Source organism: Antennarius striatus, chromosome 6 (assembly GCF_040054535.1).
Source record: "Antennarius striatus isolate MH-2024 chromosome 6, ASM4005453v1, whole genome shotgun sequence".
Classification (NCBI taxonomy): Eukaryota; Metazoa; Chordata; class Actinopteri; order Lophiiformes; family Antennariidae; genus Antennarius; species Antennarius striatus.
In genome coordinates, this window is record NC_090781.1 from 1,033,696 (window position 1) to 1,053,920 (window position 20,225).

The 20,225-nt window shown below is 47.7% G+C and overlaps 2 protein-coding genes and 1 long non-coding RNA gene across 7 annotated transcripts in view; 1 reads left to right on the forward strand and 2 right to left on the reverse strand.

Annotated features, from left to right (window-relative positions):
* Positions 1-2,882: 2,882 nt before the first annotated feature.
* On the reverse strand, positions 2,883-10,706 carry tbx2b (T-box transcription factor 2b). The gene is made up of 8 exons (XM_068318314.1): positions 10,566-10,706; positions 9,544-10,341; positions 8,599-8,866; positions 6,588-6,734; positions 5,789-5,865; positions 5,220-5,386; positions 4,121-4,689; positions 2,883-3,953 (listed from the first exon to the last, which is right to left on the reverse strand). The coding sequence occupies exons 2-8, from the start codon at positions 9,900-9,902 to the stop codon at positions 3,516-3,518; spliced, it is 2,025 nt and encodes a 674-aa protein (XP_068174415.1). The 5' UTR covers positions 9,903-10,341; positions 10,566-10,706; the 3' UTR covers positions 2,883-3,515.
* A 228-nt stretch (positions 10,707-10,934) lies between these two features.
* LOC137597258 (uncharacterized) lies at positions 10,935-17,316 on the forward strand. Of its 3 annotated transcripts, XR_011035648.1 has the most exons (5): positions 10,950-11,075; positions 11,628-11,736; positions 13,818-13,980; positions 15,166-15,415; positions 16,889-17,316. It is a non-coding gene; the product is annotated as an uncharacterized lncRNA (long non-coding RNA). The 3 variants fall into 3 exon arrangements; XR_011035647.1 differs by lacking the exon at positions 11,628-11,736 and having other exon boundaries at positions 10,935-11,075; XR_011035646.1 differs by lacking the exons at positions 11,628-11,736; positions 13,818-13,980 and having other exon boundaries at positions 10,937-11,075.
* Positions 17,317-17,825: 509 nt separating this feature from the next.
* The window catches only part of bcas3 (BCAS3 microtubule associated cell migration factor), a 275,380-nt gene continuing 272,980 nt past the window's right edge, over positions 17,826-20,225 (reverse strand). For 2 of the 3 annotated variants that reach the window (XM_068318311.1, XM_068318310.1), the window contains one exon: positions 17,826-19,224. In XM_068318311.1, coding sequence (XP_068174412.1) covers positions 19,076-19,224 — 149 coding nt within the window. In that variant the 3' untranslated portion in view covers positions 17,826-19,075. The other variant, XM_068318312.1, reaches the window with a different exon arrangement.

The window sequence follows — 20,225 nt, forward strand, 5'->3', positions numbered from 1 at the left end:
ATAAACTACATAATAAACTACATAATAAACTACATAATAAACTACATAATAAACTACATAATAAACTACATAATACACTACAAAATAAGCTTCATAATAAACTACATAAAACACTACATAAAAACTACATGATAAACTACATAATAAACTACATAATAAACTACATAATACACTACATAATAAGCTGCATAATAAACTACATAAAACACTACATAAAAACTACATGATAAACTACATAATAAACTACATAATAAACTACATAATAAACGACATAATAAACTACATAATGAACTACATAATAAACTACATAATACACTACATAAAAAACTACATGATAAACTACATAATAAACGACATAATAAGCTGCATAATAAACTACATAATCCTCAGATAGAAACTGAATAAATTACACGTGACCGAGCTGAGCGTGAACGCGCACAGGGTCAGAGCTGCGCCGACCTGTTTCCATAATGAAGATGATGATGATGATGATGATGATGATGATGATGATGATGATGATGATGATGATGATGATGATGATGATGATGATGGTGATGATGATGATGATGATGATGATGATGATGATGATGGTGATGATGATGATGATGATGGTGATGATGATGATGATGATGGTGATGATGATGGTGATGACGTGAAGCCGCGGTCCGCCGCTGGCCCGCGGGCCGCACTGATCACTCCACAGTGTTGTGAATCTTGCCCCCCCCCGCCGTCAGCAGCCATTAGTTCTGATCCACGGAGCCTCCACAGGAGCCTATTGATCAGCCATCGACTGATTGATTTAGACAAATACTTTGGGTCGAGCCGCCTTCACGTTAATTGACGGTAACAGAGCGGCAACAACCCCCCCCCCCCCCCGCAACAGAACGAGAGCCTGGTGATAATCGCTGCAGAGAGAAAAGAAAATGAAGGAGGGGGGGCTCTAATTAGGAGCGGGGCGGTGTGGAGGCTCTGGCCGGCAGGCAGGCGACAGGCGCCGGGTCCCGGACAAAAGGCTGTCTGCTGCCCCGAACCCCCCCGTTAACCCTTTAAACCGAGACACACATGTACGTCACACACCCAGCGGCCCGTCACGTGCACGCGCACGCAATAAAGATAAACGTAACAAAATATTTAACAAATAAACAAAAGTGTGTCATAAATAACCTGTGTGTGTGTGTGTGTGTGTGTGTGTGTGTGTGTGTGTGTGTGTGTGTGTGTGTGTGTGTGTGTGTGTGTGTGTGTGTGTGTGTGTGTGTGTGTGTGTGTGTGTGTGTGAGAGAGAGAGAGCTCAGCAGAGAAAGCTCTTCCTATAAATACTCGCATTACTCGACTCTTTCTAAAATTATAACCGGCTACACAATACAGGAGGAAACGCTGATGGAGGGGCCTCAGAATAGAGGGGGGGGGCGTTCAGGGCCGACCCGACTCTACACGAACAGGAGCTGCTGGACAGCGGAGACAAGCACAAACACAAACGTTCATTTCGTTCCATTTGTTCATTAAATTCTACAATTTTCAAGATGAACCCATGTTCATCTCTACAGCTTCAGACTCTCGCAACATTTCCCCATAAATTCAAACATTTTAATGTAATTTAGTATGTAAGGAATTAACCCTTAAAGCCCTGACCTATTTTGGCCGTTTTTTGGTACTTTTAATATTTGTCTCTATTACCACATTAAAATGATTTAACATACCCATGCTTGGTATGTTTATCTGCAGCACAACTTCAGCTATATGAAGAGTTTTTATTTCCATATAACTTACTATATTGACATATTGGGGCAAAATACACACACAGTCAAATTCGGAAATGGAAAATGTTATGTAATTGCACATAAGAACCACAAACATGCTGATCAAATTCATTTTGAACTCTACAAAGGTTGTCATAGGCTTCTAACATAATTTTATAGTTTTCTTCATTTGTGCCACTCTTCAAAAGAGTTTTTTGGGCCCAAATAGACACACAGTCAAATTCGACTGTGTACAATAAATTCGATTATGTACAATAAAATTGTATTTTATTGTACATAATGCAATTTAGTATGCAAGGAATTAAAGTCAATAACAATTTATTATCAAATTTAAGCAACAACATGCAGAATCTACATTTTTCTTTTTAAACGAGCGGCCGACAGAGGGCGCTCCAACCACACGACCTGCGTCATCATGAGTTCATTAAAAATACCCCGAAGATTCTCACAGCCGCTGCTTTATTAGATTATTATAACAGCTATTTAATAGTAGTAATAATGATGATAATAATAATGATAATAATAATATAATAATAATAATAATAATAATAATAATAATAATAATAATAATAATAATAATAATAATAATAATAATAATAATAATAATAATAATAATAATAATAACTTGCAAGTTTTCAGCACAACGATTTTTTATTGAAACTGTGAGACAATCGAAGAAAAAAACAAACCCGGACAACCAGCATAAACAAGATAGTTCATCTTTAAATACATTTATGAATACATATGAATGATGAGCTGGGGGGTGGGGGGTGGGGGGTCGCTCTGACAGTCTCCTGGCTGGAGTGAAATAACCTGAGGTGTTGTCGAGTCCGTTCCTCTATTGTTGGTGTTTGCAGACTAAAACACACACACACACACACACACACACACACACACACACACACACACACACACACACACACACACACACACACACACACACACACACACACATTTCCTAAAAATCAGCAATGCCTCACACGCAGTTTCTCAAACCAACAAGCGCTAGAATAGCTTCATTTATATACTCATGTAAAATGGGGCCAAGGGGGGAGGGGGGGGGGCAACGAGTTAAATTCGAAATATATACACGCTAATATACAGCCTTGAATAAATTAATACCAATTGAATATTCTTGGATCTTAGCTTTATTTACACAATTTTGTATCTTTAATTACATAAATAGTTCAGAAACATTTTCTGCCTGAAACCATCAGTGGTTCTAACGGATCAGGCCGGACCGAACGCGTCTGGACGCCCCCCCCCGCCGGCTCGGGGCTCCGGGGCCTGATGCTCAAACGGTCTGTGGAGCCGCGGCCCCCCGGTGGGAGGGACCGATACTGGCCGGTGGTCCGGGTTACCGGTGTAGTTTTATTCTAATAGTTCTTTATTGAGTTTCTCTTCTTTGCATATTTGAGATATTCATTTCTTTAATTGGTGTTTTGCATACATATCACGTTTAAAATTTTTATCAATGTAAAAATGTCTCCCAGAGTTCCAAAGGGGGGGGGGTACGCCTGCCTCTGTGAGCTGCTGACCCTACACCACCAGGATCCAGAGCGGTTGAAGTGTCCCGTCCCTCCCCAGCAGAGGAAATCCTCAACACGTGAATTTAAAACATGAATTTTGTTCAGACGTTGGTTCCAGGCCTCCAGCGCCCCCGTCCCGGTCAGACGCGGCCCCCGCCTCCAGGATGTGCTGTCAGGACGTGTGCGGCCCCCGTCCTCTGGTGAGCCTTCATCTCCAACAGAGTCTTCATCAATTGGGGGAGTCTGCTGCCGGGGGGGGCTCCCTCTGGCCCTCCAGGCCGCTCACCAGTCTCTGGATGCTCTGCAGCTCGTTCACCGTGTCCTTCATGGGGGCTTTGGGGGACGTGGTCCTCCCGCTCAGCCCCCCAGTCTTATGGTGCTCCAGGGCGGGGCTGGTCTCCCTGCTGCCCGGTTTGGAGGACTCTGATCCGGCGCCGAGGCCCCCCAGGCCGGCGCCCAGCAGGCCGGAGCTCTGGGGCAGCGACACGGGCAGCTGGTAGGGGTTGAAGCGCAGCCGGGGGCGGGACGAGCTGAGGAAGGGGTTCCTGGAGAGGGGGCCGGAGCTGCTGGAGGTGGGGAGGGCCGAGGCCGAGGCCGCCGCCGCCGCCGCTGCCATGTAGGTGTAGGGGTACGGGAACAGCCCCCCAAACGTGGGCATGGGGATGCCCTGCAACAGAAGAGCAGACGGATGAGGGGGGGCTTGACCACGCCCAGAGACTGTCAGCCAATCACAACGCTCTAAAAACCCCTCCAGGAAATGAAATACAGACTAAAGAACCCCCTTAACCCCCCTGAGCAGACGGCCCCTGGGGGGCCACAGGTGACCCTTCTTACCTGGGAGGCGAGCATGTGCTGGGACAGGTGGAAGGGGAAGGGGCTGGGGGTCCCCCCCGCACCCCCCTGGGCCGACAGGCTTCCGTTCTCCAGACCACTTGCCCCGGACACCGAGGCCAGTAGATGCCCCATGCCCATGGCGGAGAACGCCCCGGGGGCCATGGCGAACTGGCCGGTGTGGAACAGGAGGGGGGAGCCGGCGCTCAGGGGGTTGAAGAACTGCTGGCTGTGCAGACCGGACAGGGCCAGGCTCTGGAGATGCCCCGGGCTGAAGTGGGAGGGGCTCTCGGTCTGCACCACCAGGGGGGAGAAGGTGTCCTTGCTGGCGCTGATGCCCCCGGCCTCCGGGTCCTTCAGGGCGTCCGTGCTGTCCTTCCTGTGCCGGTCCCCCCCCTTGTCCTTCTCCAGGCTCCTCACGCTGAACCCCGACTCGTCCTTCTTGTCCCGGACGCGCTCCTCACACCGGGGGCTGTAGGGGGACACGGGGTCGGGGCCCGGGCTGCTGGAGCCGGGGCCCAGCTCGTCCTGGGGCTCCAGCTCCGGCTCGCTGTCAGTGCACGTCTTATCGTCTGGGGGGGGGGGCAGCAGGACAAAAAGATGAGAAGTCACCCCAGAAACACAGACAAACACACACACATACACACACACACACACACACACACACAGACACAGACACACACACACAGACACAGACACACACACACACACACACACACACACACACACACACACACACACACACACACACACACACACACACACACTAGAGGAATTAAAATGTGATCTCAGTCTGACACTAATTTAGTGTTTTGTGTGTTTTTAGTCATTATTTACCCAAACTCTGTTAGAACATTAAAAATAAGACTCAATAAAATGATCAATACTTCCTGTCTGACCCGGTGTCTTGAATCTGATGGGGAATTTAATTTAATTTATTCATGGTGTTTATTCTCAGGTCACGTGTTCAGACTCCAGGTAAATTAATGTAAAAAAATTACTATTAAAATTATTCATTTTGACCTATTAAATTTTGTCCTAATAATCACACATTGATCACAAATAATTTGGTAGTATTTGGATCTACAGGGACGTTTCTCACCTCGGCCGGTCCTGCCGAACCTCAGCGGGCTGGACCCGGCCCCCAGCGGGGAATGGAGCGCGTCCCTGCCGGCCGGAGCTTCACTGGACGAGGCGTCCGAGTCCGCGCCCTCCCGGTCCTTACACTGGTCCTCATACATCCGCAGGGACGGCATGGTCAGCTGCTTCCTGTGGGGACGACGATGGTAATTAAAATAATAATAATTAAAATAACAATGATTAAAATGATAATAATAATGATAATAATAATAATGATGATAATAATAATATTAATAATAATAATGATAATAATAATAATAATAATAATAATAATAATAATAATAATAATAATAATAATAATAATAATAATAATAATAATGATAATAATAATATTAATAATAATAATGATAATAATAATAATAATAATAATAATAATAATAATAATAATAATAATAATAATAATAATAATAATAATAATAATAATGATAATAATAATATTAATAATAATAACAGTATAAATAAAAAATAATTGCAGAAGTGAAGATTGAGGACACACACACACACACACACACCGGTACAGGTGCAGCTTACCGTTTCTCTCTCCTCCCGTTCCCGGTGTCTCTGAACCCTTTGGCGAACGGGTTGTTGTCGATCTTCAGCTGAGTTATCTGTCAGAAACAAGACGTTAAAATAAATAGCGGACCCGGAATAAACCCCCCCTCCACCCTCCAGACTGAGCTCCATCCCTGCCCCCCCCCAGAAGCAGCTCCGCTCAGATTAACACGCAGAAAGCAGCGCGTCGGATCTTCATTATTAATAAAAGCGTAATGATGGGGGATTATTCTCATTGGCCCCCGGGGGGGGCGGGGGGGCACATAATATTTCTCCTGTGGGCCCAACGAGCCTCGGTTCTTCCAGGAACAGACAGAGGAGCCCTCCTGGAGCAGATGACCGTCAATCAATAATTCAGGACGCGGTTTGGAGCCGCGCTCCGACCGGATGCGTTCTGGGGCTCCGGGGGCCCCGGGGACCCGGGGGCCACCGCAGATACAAGGGCCTCGACACGTCACACGGGTTCCATCCGTCACACAGTCTCATGAACCCCAAAACCGGGAGCTTCCGGTTCCGTTTATTGACCGGATAAATATCACACCGGGTTTGCGTCACAACGGCGCGCACACACACACACACACACACACACACACACACACACACACACACACACACACACACACACACACACACACACACTCGGGAGTCCTCTGCAGGGAAATTAGGCGACCTACAAAATCAGATTAGGTCTGGAGTGTCGGTGGGGGAGGGGGCGCACGCTGCACATTTATTATGCAAAGTCTCTGAGCCACTTGAGAGCGGCTGGGGGGGGGCTCACCTTGTCGTTCTGGTAGGCGGTCACGGCCACGAACTCGGTCTCGGGGAACACGTAGGTCCTGAAGGTGCTGTAGGGCAGCTTCAGGATGTCGTTGGCGCGGACGATGTGGAACCGGGGCTGGTACTTGTGCATGGAGTTCAGGATGGTCTGGACCCACACACACGAACACACACACAGCTGGGAGTGAATATATGGTGACGTGCGGCAGCTCCACGCACATCACGCACATCACGCAGGTCGTTGCTCCTGACGACCCGTCCGTTATCGGTGCGGGAACGACTCCGGATCCGTTCCCACCGGACAAATCTGGATTCTTCTTGAACATCTCCGACATGAATGCCCCCACAGACCCACTCACCCCGTGGAATTCCAGCCCGAGGGCCCGTCTCCCCCTCACACCAAACCCTCCCCGTCCATCCCACAGAAGCAGCAGCTGAAGCCAACACACAATTAATGCCAGGAATAAAATAAAAAAGCAGCTTTAACAATAAACATGACACAAAAACAAGGAGTAGAACACAGAGCAGTAAACACTGACCCCCCCTCAGCTACAACCAACGAGTAGAACACAGCAGTAAACACTGACCCCCCCTCAGCTACAACTCTTATTTAGAACTTTAGCAAAAAGTCTAGAATTTTAAACTTTAGATTTAGTCTTTATACATATATAATATATACAATCCCACAAAAATAAAACCCCCGCATCAATATATAATATTATACTACATATACTATAATATTATACTACATATACTATAATATTATACTACATATACTATAATATTATACTACATATACTATAATATTATACTACATATACTATAATATTATACTACATATACTATAATATTATCCTATATATACTATAATATTATACTACATATACTATAATATTATACTACAAATACTATAATATTATACTACATATACTATAATATTATACTACATATACTACAATATTATACTACATGTGCTACAATATTATACTATATTATTATACTATATAACCTTGAAATTTAGACTTGTTTAGAAATGTAGTCTTATAAATTATATGTACATATTCGTATACACACAGGCATATATATATATACATAAATATATGTTTATATATTTACATGTGTATATATATATGTATATATATACGTATATAAATCCCACAAGATATATGAACATCATAAAACTATATAATATCATACGACATGTAATTTAAATTTAGTATGTGTAGTCCACAGCACTATGTAATACTAAATATAATGTGTAATATCGTACTAAACAGTATAATACCATACAATATATACTAGAAAAACTATATAGATATAGATAGCCCAGAACACTATATAATATCATACTATATCTATGATATTATACATATAGTATACATATTATGATATAATATCATTGATTTGATATTATATATATGATATTAAATATATAGTATACAGTATATATCCTATGATATAATACTGTATAATCTCTGTATTATAGTGAGTGTTTCACACTCATTCGGACACTTCATGTCATTTCTCGGAGCAGATTGCGTTAATTCATTCTGCTTCACTCCCGTCAGAATGAATGTTAGTTTTATTCCCTCCGTTAGAAATAACGTCTCCCGGTCCGGGGGGGCCCCGGTCTGCACACAGCCGGTCTGGGCTGGAGGAACGGGGCTGATAAAAACACGGGCTGTGCGTAGAAGTGTCAACTGATGCAAATATGTCCTGTTTCAAGAGTCTGACTAATAATAAATAGAATTGTGTCTGAAGGTTAAAACGTCTTCCCCCACTTTGACTTCTAATGACTCTTTGTTACCTGAACTATTTTGTTCGTGTTCTATTTATTTTTATTTAATTTCAGTTTTTCTTCTGTCATTGTTTCGCAGCTTTCTGCGACCATTTTTCGTATTTTCCACATAAAAACGTAATGAAACAAATCATTTAAATCCTTTTTCCACAGTGAACACACGCAGCGTGAACAACGTCTCTGCTCACCAGAATAATAATCTGTGTGTACTTACAAATCCGTGTTTGTCGGAGATGTTGTTGGTCAGCTTGAGCTTGTGGAAGGCCACCGGTTTGGCCATCCACTGCTCGCCGGTGGCCGGGCTGTCCGGGTGGATGTACATCCTCTTGGGCATCTCCGGGTCGGCCTTGCCCGCCACCATCCAGCGGGAGTTGTGGAACTTGTAGCGGCAGTCGTCCGCCGCCACGATGTCCATCAGCAGGATGTATTTGGCCTTTTTATCCAGACCGTTTATCCTCACTTTGAACGGGGGGAACATCCTCCTGCAGACACAAACACACATGGAGTCAAACCCGACGCATCATCCGACGACACGGGAACGCGTCCGAGAGAAGACGCGTCGAAGGCGACGCGCTTCTGGAGGAAACACTGATGTGAGGCGTGTGTGTGTGTCCGTGTGTGTCCGTGTGTGTTCGTGTGTGTGTCCGTGTGTGTCCGGGCCCCACTCTACGGGGATGAGTGTATTTGTGTCCACTCCACGTCTCTGGAGTGACAAAAAATCCAGAAGCTCCACGGTTTGGGAGATTAAACCCGATTAAAGATTAGGCCGCATTTCCCCAAAAAAATATTCCAAAAATGTTCCGAAACATTTTGATCCGTCTCAGAATCGATTTGAAGCGTTTTAAAAAATAAACGCAGGCGTTGGGAATTTGCTGCTGCTGTGGAACTACTTTTAAATCTGACGCGTAAAAGATAAAAATCTGGAACATTTTAAAATAATAAATGTGGTTCTAACGTGGAGCCACAATTAAAGGTTCTCCCGCAGAGATCGGCTTTGGTTTTCTATCTTTATTCACCGCGCAGAAAGCTGGGAATAAAAACATGGAGTAAAGGCCTGGGGACAATCAGGGAATAAATGTTGCTCCGCGGTGACGCGCTGCTCTCCGACCAACAGCCGCCTGAGAGTCGCTGAACCCGGGGGGACTTCAGAGGTTCTTACCGTCCGGACTTGGTGATCACCATCTCCGTCCCGAGTTTGTGGAACTGGTCCCACAGATCCTTGGCTTCCAGTGTAACTTTGGGGTCGTCGTCGACTTCCTCCTCGGGCTCCAGGCTCTTCATGCTGCGGAGGTGAGCCGCCTGATGGTGGCTGAGGGCCGGGTGGAGCCCAGCCTCCGCCGCCCCGGCCAGGCCGTGGTCCTGGAGGGGCTTGGTGAGCGCACCGGGAGGCAGGCTGAGCGCCGGGAAGAAGGACGGCTGCGCGGCCGCCAGGAAGGCGGACATGGGGAAGTCGGTCGGCCGGTGTGCGTGGAAGGGGTGATAAGCCATTGCAGTCCCTGTGAACACGGGATCTCTCATCGGTGCATCCACGGAAACCGAAGTGAAATAATGGTGATTTAGTGGTATCTCCCCCCCAGTGGCTCCGCGGTGCGGGACGTGAAAGTGCGTAAAGAGTCCCGCGTCGAGTCAGACGCGCAGCGCGTAACGAAGAAAACAGCCCGGAGAGTCGCTGCGGTGTCGTCCTCCGGTTCCTCCGGTTCCCCCGTCGAGCCCGTCAGGCGGTCGGTGAAGGAGGGGCTCGGGTCCGTGGAGCTCTGAGAGGAGGCTGCTGCTCTGCTGCAGGCATCCCACCGCACTGAGAGATGTTGCCCCGCTCGCTGCAGCCCTGAGACTATCTCACATGTCCTTCCTGCCCCATCCAGCACTAATGAACCAAGCCCCTTTGATTGCTGATTTTACGCTTTCTGGACCAATTGTGGGCCCCTATAGGCGTGGTTCTGACAGCTCCGGCCAGACTCTGGAAGAGGAGGGGGGACAAGAAGGTGTCGGAAGCATTAGCAGTAAGAAAACATGTCAACAGAATAAAATATTAACCAATGACAGGAAAGATCGGGAAATCCCACCCCCATTTCCAAGCCAAGCACCGGGTCAGCCCTCAGTTCGTGGCCGGTGGAGGCATCACCTCTCTCGGCTTGCGTTTTAACAATGTCGCCCGTCCGCAGCCCCCCTGTTACAGCTCACCTGGGGAGGGGGACCAGCTCCACTTCAGCACTTTATCTAGAGTGTGTTCTAGAACGGCTCACACCGGCGAACCCGCGTCGCGGCTCCGCGTCCCGGAGAGACTGGTCCCGGAGAGACTGGTCCCGGAGAGACTGGTCCCGGAGAGACTGGTCCCGGAGAGACTGGTCCCGGAGAGACTGGTCCCGGAGAGACTGGTCCCGGAGAGACTGGTCCCGGAGAGACTCGTCCCGGAGAGACTGGTCCCGGAGAGACTGGTCCCGGAGAGACTGGTCCCGGAGAGACTGGTCCCGGAGAGACTGGTCCCGGAGAGACTGGTCCCGGAGCCGCCGTGTCTCGGAACAGAACGGTTCGGTTACCGCTCCACTCCAGCCCGGCTGTGTGTGCCCTGACCCCCGCCTCACACACACGGCTCCCCCGGTTCACCGGCCGCTTGTCCCGGCCGGGCTGACGGGAGGCGGCGGCAGGAGGAGACCGACCCGGGGGAGGAGGGATGAGGCTGATCAGGAGGGGGTGAGTAGACCTGATGGAGTCACTCACGGAGTTTGTTCCTGAGTGTCTGACGGGATTTATTTAAGTTTCTTTGACGTTTTCCGGTAATTTTCGCGCGGATTCCCCCCCGGACAGACTCCCCCCGGACAGACTCCCACCGGACAGATTCCCCCCGGACAGACTCCCCCCGGACAGACTCCCCCCGGACAGACTCCCCGGTGACGTGTTAACGGGACGGGTCTGCGCGTCAGAGAGCCGCTTCAGACCCGGGACAGCTCGGGGCTCCGGGGGTCACGGGTGGGGGAGCCTGGGGGGGTCCGGGAGCCTCTCCCGAACCCCGTCCCGACGCGGAGAACTCCCGCCCCCCAGGTGCGGATCCACCCGGTCGGCTGCCGCCCCGGAACGGAAGCAGCTCTTGTCTTTTTAATTCCACATTTACCCCCCTGTCCCGCGCCGGGCCCCCCCAGCAGGCTCTCCTGCCCCTCCGCTCCACGTTACTCCGCGTCGGCCCTCATTTAGTGTCAGATGTGATTTTTTCCCTGTTTGCTGGATAAACAGCTGCTCTCTGGACAGGAAGTGGCCCCCCAGCCTCAAACCGACAGCAGCTCAAACAGAACGACCAGAACCGGATCAAACTGATGGTTTGACGTCAGAACGCAGCCGTGACGTGACCCACAACACGGTAATAAACTGTAACAGTGATTATAGTTTAACAGTGACTCATAAACCCTGATCAATACTGTGTGACGTCATCAGATTCCTCTCCTGATTCTGTGTCAACAAACCAGAGACCCGGTTGGACCAGAACTTCAGAGTCCTGTTAAATACGGGCTTTATCACACGATCTGCGCCCCCCCCCCGATCAGATCCACCCGGGTCACACCCCCCCGGATCAGATCCACCCGGGTCACACCCCCCCGGATCAGATCCACCCGGGTCACACCCCCCGGATCAGATCCACCCGGGTCACACCCCCCCGGATCAGATCCACCCGGGTCACACCCCCCCGGATCAGATCCACCCGGGTCACACCCCCCCGATCAGATCCACCCGGGTCACACCCCCCCGGATCAGATCCACCCGGGTCACACCCCCCCGGATCAGATCCACCCGGGTCACACCCCCCCGGATCAGATCCACCCGGGTCACACCCCCCCGGATCAGATCCACCCGGGTCACACCCCCCCGGATCAGATCCACCCGGACTCACCTGTTGCTCAGCTGAGCTTCAGGAGCTAAAAGCCGGACAGGAGCAGCTCCAGCTCCAGCTCCAGCTTCAGCTCCAGCTCCAGCTCCAGCTCCAGCTTCAGCTCCAGCTTCAGCTTCAGCTTCAGCTCCAGCTTCAGCTCCAGCTTCAGCTTCAGCTTCAGCTCCAGCTTCAGCTCCAGCTTCAGCTCCAGCTTCAGCTCCAGCTTCAGCTCCAGCTTCAGCTTCAGCTTCAGCTCCAGCTTCAGCTCCAGCTTCAGCTCCAGCTTCAGCTTCAGCTTCAGCTTCAGCTTCAGCTCCAGCTTCAGCTTCAGCTTCAGCTTCAGCTTTAGCTTCAGCTCCAGCAGGATTCCTGCAGGAAGACAAACGCGTCTCAGCGCGTAGGGTACACACACATCAGCCCGGAGTCCACGGGGTGTGAACCGTTCCACGACGCGTCGAACGCGACCAGGTGTGGGGAGAAACACCCCGTGAGCGCGTCAGTGTGTCGGACACATCGCGGTGTTCTCCCGCGACACACCGCGGCTCCATCGGCTCTAATCCGTCCGGACAGCTGAGTAGATTTATGAAATGACAGAAATGTAGGAGCGGGGGGGTCAGGCTGCTGGAGGAGCTGCAGAATGAGCCACTCTTGGAGGGGGTAACGGACTCCTCCCGGGACCCCCGGCTGATGGATCAACAACCTCTGTGTGAAAGAGTCCGTTTAGTTCTTCTGTTAGCGGCACAGAAGGGCCAGTGTGTGCAGATTAACACAGACTATAACACAGACTATAACACAGACTATAACACAGACTATAACACAGACTATAACACAGACTATAACACAGACTATAACACAGATTATTCTCTGTGCTGCGGATTAACCAACCCAGACAGTAAAGATGCGTCCAACAACCTCAGACATGTGGATCCGCAGATATCGCGCTTTAGAAAAATGTGATAATATATTAGATAATATATATAATATATATAATATGTATAATATATATAAGATATATATTGTATATATTATATATTATATATTATATATAATGTATTATATAATATAGATATAATATAGAGATTATATATATTGTATAGAGAATATAGAGATTTTATTTTGTGTTGATAAATTAGACAAGAGCAGGTCTGACCCGCCCCCAGTCCAAACAACACACACACACACACACACACACACACACACACACACACACACACACACACACACACACACACACACACACACACACACACACACACACACACACACACACACACACACACACACACACACACACACTAAGTGTGTATGTCGCGTCTCCCGGTGAGTCTCCCTGCAGCGATCCGGGATTAAGCCGCTCTGATCGGCTGAAGGCGGCAGGTTTGTCGGTGTGTAATGGGCTATTGTAATCTAGTATTGTAATCTAGTATTGTAATCTAGTATTGTAATCTAGTATTGTAATCTAGTATTGTAATGGAGTATTGTTGTTTCCTCCTCCACATTGTTCCTCTCCTCCTTTATCTCTCCATCTCCTCCTCCTCCTCCTCCTCCTCCCATCATCTCTCCGCTATATTTAGAGACTAGACGGAGGCCTTGGCGCCAGACCGTTTAAGACCTGTCAGAGTCCCCCCCCCCCGTCACATGGAGGCAGCGACCAGCGGCCTCTGCTGCTCCTCTGCTCCTCCTCCTGGTCTCCTCTCCTCCTCATCTTCTCCTCTGTTTCATCTCAGCTTCCTCTCAGTGAGACGTTCAGTTCTCTGTAGGAAAAACACAATGCTTCCTTCACACACACACACACACACACACACACACACACACACACACACACACACACACACACACACACACACACACACACACACACACACACACACACACACACACACACACACACACACACACACACACACACACACACACACACACACACACACACACACACACAAACACACACACACACACACACACACACACACACACACACACACACACACACACACACACACACACACCCACACACACACACACACACACACACACACACACACACACACACACACACACACACACACACACACACACACACACACTGGTGTCGCAGGTAACCCACCAAGCGGGGGCGCCATGGTGACTCGGGGGGAGTCAGGGAAGAGGGACTCCAGTCGTTACAATTAACCAGGTCATAGTCTAAACAGGGGCCCCTGGGGGCCCCGGGCCCCACCCCGTGAAGAAGGAAGGCCAGCGTGGCATCAGGTGAACGAGCGCGTGACGCCACGCACAACATCGCGCGCCTGCAGGTGTTCGGTTTACGGTATTCGGTGACAAACGTCAGTGGGCGTGGCGCGCAGCCGCAGCACACCTCACACGTGACGAGCGGCCAGCTGTGACGTCATATTAATAAATGTGAACCTACTGAAGTGTTTTTGTTAAAAATATTATCTGACAAACACCGAAAATTAGTTCAGGTCCCTGAAAAACCCGTGAAAACACATTTATTCAAAATTCTGCCAAAACGTAATGGATCAAGAAAACAGATCCAACTGTTGGAATCAAAGTTCTGTGGGTTCGAATCCGTCCGTGTTTACTTTATGTTCTGCAGCCGTTTGTAAAAAGACTTTTTAGTGGAACAGATCGAATATTTCTGCGGCGTTAAATTGCGTGTTTCTGAAAAAAAAAAAAAACCAACAACCCTAAAACCCCCCCAAAACAACAACAATACGCGTTATAAGAGTCATGATATTTAATCCACCAATCAAATGAATGCACGGAATCCCTCTTTATTTTCTCTTCCCTCTCAACCCCATTTCAGCCCGTTTGAGTTTCATCCAGCGGATTTTATTTTATTACTTTTATTTATTTTATTTTATGTTCGTTGGAACGAATTTTATTTCAAACCAGGAAAATAATCTTTTGTGTGTTTTGCAGAGAAATGGAATTAACAGCTGCAGCGGAGGAGCCGAGGCTACCTGAGGCCGGAGCCGAGGCTACCTGAGGCCGGAGCCGAGGCTACCTGAGGCCGGAGCCGAGGCTACCTGAGGCCGGAGCCGAGGCTACCTGAGGCCGGAGCCGAGGCTACCTGAGGCCGGAGCCGAGGCTACCTCAGGCCGGTGGAGACGCTCCCCCCACGACGCGCGGGTTACGGTCCTACGACACGACATAAAGGCTTCAGACTTAGGTCGTAGTTGATGATAAAAACACGCATGTTGTTCGGATTCAGGCTGTAATTCAAAAACAAAGCAGGAGGTCTAAATTAAAGTAAATTAAAATTAATCTAAATTAAAGTAAATTAATCTTAATCTAATTTACAGTAAAATGCTTCCGTTAATGAGGCCGTAACGGAGGACAGATCGAACATCACGTGTTATTGATCCGCTGCCGCCGTGGGGCCAGCGTGGACTCTGTTAAACAGTCAGTGGGTTCTTATTAGATTTCTCTGCCGAATGAACCAATTAGAAACGGGGGCGGGTGTGACGCCCGGTCGGGCTCATTTGTCCAGGCTGAGCTCGAGTCCGTGAACGCATCACACACCTGTCACCGCGCAGCTCCAGGTGAAACCTGCGGCCCCTGACCTTCAGGGGCCCATGTGTGGCCCGCTGTGGGAAGAACACTTAACCAGCTGCTGATGGGGAATAAAATAGAGATTCTGTTTGTTTTTATTTGAAATGTCTGCAGTTTAATTCCTCTTTAATTCTGCGTGTTCTTTATTACATTTACCTTTACGTCCGGACGCGTGTTTTTGTCTCGTTCTGCGTCACAACAAACACTCAGCGTGGAAATGAAACTGTTCAGACCGAACGACCCGGCACCGGCATCCGTTCCGGTATGGTTTCCGTGTAAACAGGCAGGAATGACAGGAGCGGCACCGACAGCTGAGATCAGAGGACCGGGTGACGTCATCACGTCACGCACCACGGCAGCTCTTCAGTCTTAAATTTAGCTGCTTGTCCATCAGGTTTCTCTTGATTCACTATTTCTATTTGTGAGGAAAATATTTCTAATTTTTTAGTGTTAATTTAAAGAAATGAACCCAATTTTTTTTCTTCACATTTTTAATCCCATCTTTGATTTTTCCAACTAAATATGGACACAGTAAAATATTATTTAACGTAATTGTTTGAGCAGCTGTCATGGAATGAGAAATAAAATCATTAACTCTGCATTTATATCAGATGTCAATATAAATAAATATGTTTAGTCCTGGTGTTCATTAAAGCAGGTTTATGATGGTGACTGAGGACAGAGCTGTGCAAACCTCCATTAAATAGTTATTCTAGCAATTAGAAACACGCAGCTCTGACTCATCCACCATCATGTATAGAAGAGAGTCACAGGGAGTCAGAGCAGGTTCCCCCCACGTCTCCTGGAGGTGTGGAAGCCTTGAGAACAGGTTGGTTTGTGCATCTCAGCGCCGTCACACCCAAACACACACACACACACACACACACACACACACACACACACACACACACACACACACACACACACACACACACACACACACACACACTCTTTCCACGGATGTCCCTGCTCACCAGCGTGTGCTGAACCAGAGAGCAGAGCGCTCAGTGTGAACACACCGAGGTTTATTTTTTACAAGAAGCTCCATCCATGTGCTGCTAAAACAACAGATGACTGTAACCCCCCCCAGGTCCAGAACCACAGGAGATCCTTCTGCTGGTCGCTGTGGGGGAAGGAGGTCCAGAGGAAAGTCACTGGATTCTGATGGAGAACCTCTGAGTGTGGAGGTTCAGGTGACCCGTCACACCCCCGTCACACCCCCGTCACACCCCCATCACCCCCCCGTCACACCTGGACTGGAAGCTGTGAGTATGAAGATCCGTGTTTCAGGCTCATATGTTTCATCAATGAAGGTACAGCTGTGACACCTGACTGAATGAAGGCATGAACTTCCTGCCGTGTTGCGTGACCTTCAGGTGTGTTTGCTGTCCTGAAACAGGAACGCTCCCTCAGCTGTCATTTAAACGGTGGCTTCACGAACGTAAAGATTCCCTCATGGATGATCTGTGAATATTAAGCCCTCTGAACTGGAATCTAATAAAGACGAGTCAAATCTTTTCTGTCTTTGTCGTCTTCACACTCCTACATCCCATCATTTCATGACTCCAAACAGAGGCTGACTGTTTCTGATTTAGAAATCTTTTACACATTGTAGTTGTAATAATTATTTAAATTGTCTGTGAATGTTTTCTGTCTCTATGGATATGTACTCTTGTTTCTGGGCTTCCTCTTTAATTTATGAACACAACACAAGAAGAAATAAACATAATAAGCCTGAAAATAATTCAATTTAAATGAGGTTAAAATGGTTCCAGTCAAATATTTTATTTTATCTCATTTCAGAATTCTCTGAAATAATATTATTCAGAGAATTTTTGTGCTGATTAGCAGGAAAACAAATCTGGTCTCACTTTCGTCCAGCGCTGGAGAACAAACAGCCGAGTCGGCCGTAAAAAGTCTCTTTAACACTTTACTGCCTGTTAAAAAATGTGCTACTAATTACCAGCGGTGTGATTGGATCACCGCCGCAGCGGAGCAGAGAATAAAGGATCAGAGCGACACCAAGGTTTAGTATCTGTGCTTTATTGTGTTCCATTTTAACATTTAATTAAATGTTCTCATCAACAAACCATGTTCTACAGATTCTTTCCTCAGGACCCGACTGGACCTTTAGCTTCAGCGCGGGTCACAGGTGACGTGGAGCAATCACCAAAGGAACGTCTGATTATTACAGTAAATTCATGCTAGTAAAGAAAAACATTTTCCAATCTGGAAAAGATGCAGAAAAAAGATTTTGGTTCAAAGTAACGTAAACGACATCCTGATGGAGACACGGCGCCATTACTCCACTACATGAAATGTACTGAGTGGGAATACATCGGATTATGTCACAAAAAACATCAACTACACGGCAAATAGTCAGAGTACTTCAGCAACACAGTAATAATAGTAGTATTAGTAATAATAGTAATAATAGTAGCAATAGTAATACTAGTAATAATAGTAGTAATAGTAATAATAGTAATATTAGTAATAATAGTAATAATAGTAGTAATAGTAATAATATTAATAATAGTAGTAATAGTAATAATAGTAATAATAGCAATAATAGTAGTAATAGTAACAATAGTAATAATAGTAGTAATAGTAATAATAGTAATATTAGTAATAATAGTAATAATAGTAATAATAGTAATATTAGTAATAATAGTAATATTAGTAATAATAGTAATAATAGTAATAATAGTAATATTAGTAATAATAGTAATATTAGTAATAATAGTAATAATAGTAATAATAGTAATATTAGTAATAGTGTTACTGCGTCTGCTGTCAAATGGGATTACAGGAAAAATCAAAGGCATGAGAGGAGCTGATTTAATCCAAAACATTTAGAGGCCACCAGAACACACACACACACACACACACACACACACACACACACACACACACACACACACACACACACACACACACACACACACACACACACACACACACACATGCGGTAACAACCAGGGCTGGACGGACACACTGCTGGTACCGATCAGTTATTACACATCTGATATAGATGATCAATCATATTATTGATCACGGCTGAAAACACTCATCCTGACGCTCATCCTGTCATCCTCACATGAACCGTCTCTGACTGTGGGGGGGTCCATGTGGGGGGTGGGTCCATGTGGTTGATGCTGACGTCTGGATGAACACTGGACTGGAGGTGTGACCGGTCCCACCGCGGTGAGGACGGACGTCTGGGTGGGGGGGCCGGTGGACCGGACGGTGTCGGCTCTTCCTGGAGGGGAGGGGGGCTCTACAGGAAGTTGGTGGGGAAGAGGCTGAGCGGCTGGCCGTCGTTGGTGGGCAGGGGGGAGCGGTAGCCCTCGAAGGTGCGGGGGATGCTGCCGCTGGTGGAGCCGGAGCTGTTGCTGAGGGTCTCGATGCTGCCCTCCCTCTGCAGCTCTGTGGGGGGGCACAGGGGGGGTCAGTGTGAATCATGTCTCTGAGGAACACCATCACTGTCTCATCACCTTCTGACGGCTAACAAAACACTTCCTGTCTCAGGGGAGCCTTCAAAACAACTTTATTGACACGTATCAGTTCATGAACACGTGATCAGCAGGTTGTAGCATGAACATTTGACATGAACACATGAACACATGAACACATGAACACATGAACACATTAACAGCAGCAGAGGTTGTAAGACCCTGAGAGCATCAGAGGAGGTGGTGGAACATTGATGCTGAGATGTTCCACACGGATCTCCTGCAGACCAGCTTCTACGTTCCTCAGGAGACATCAGTGTTCTGCTGGTTCTTGTGGGGGTTCCTCAGGAGACATCAGTGCTCTGCTGGTTCCTCTGGGGGTTCCTCAGGAGACATCAGTGTTCTGCTGGTTCCTCTGGGGGTTCCTCAGGAGACATCAGTGTTCTGCTGGTTCCTCTGGGGTTCCTCAGGAGACATCAGTGTTCTGCTGGTTCCTCTGGGGGTTCCTCAGGAGACATCAGTGTTCTGCTGGTTCCTCTGGGGGTTCCTCAGGAGACATCAGTGTTCTGCTGGTTCCTGTAGGGGTTCCTCAGGAGACATCAGTGCTCTGCTGGTTCCTGTAGGGGTTCCTCAGGAGACATCAGTGCTCTGCTGGTTTCTCAGGAGACAGAGAGCTGCTGCCTGGATACAGAAGCACGTACCAGCTGGGAGTCATGATAGTAGCACGTCACACGCTACAGTCATGACTCACTACAAAAATGACAGAGCTATATAGTAATAGCATAAAGTTATGCTATTACTATGTGAGGGCTATAATCCTGACATGACACTACCATGACTTTAGTGTCTCTTAGTAACATGACATGACACTACCATGACTTTAGTGTCTCTACATCTCTATGGAACAGAAGATGAAACCAGTAGACTGACCCCCACCAGTAGACTGACCCCCACCAGTAGACTGACCCCCACCAG

Bases quoted from the DNA above. Each gene is read 5' to 3' on its own strand.
- tbx2b (XM_068318314.1), bottom strand. From the start codon at position 9,902: ATGAGAGATCCCGTGTTCACAGGGACTGCAATGGCTTATCACCCCTTC. The intron at 5,866-6,587 runs GTGAGCCCCCCC...TGTTTCTGACAG, and splicing joins CCGCCTACCAGAACGACAAG to ATAACTCAGCTGAAGATCGA. The intron at 4,690-5,219 runs GTGAGAAACGTC...CCCCCCCCCCAG, and splicing joins GTTCGGCAGGACCGGCCGAG to ACGATAAGACGTGCACTGAC.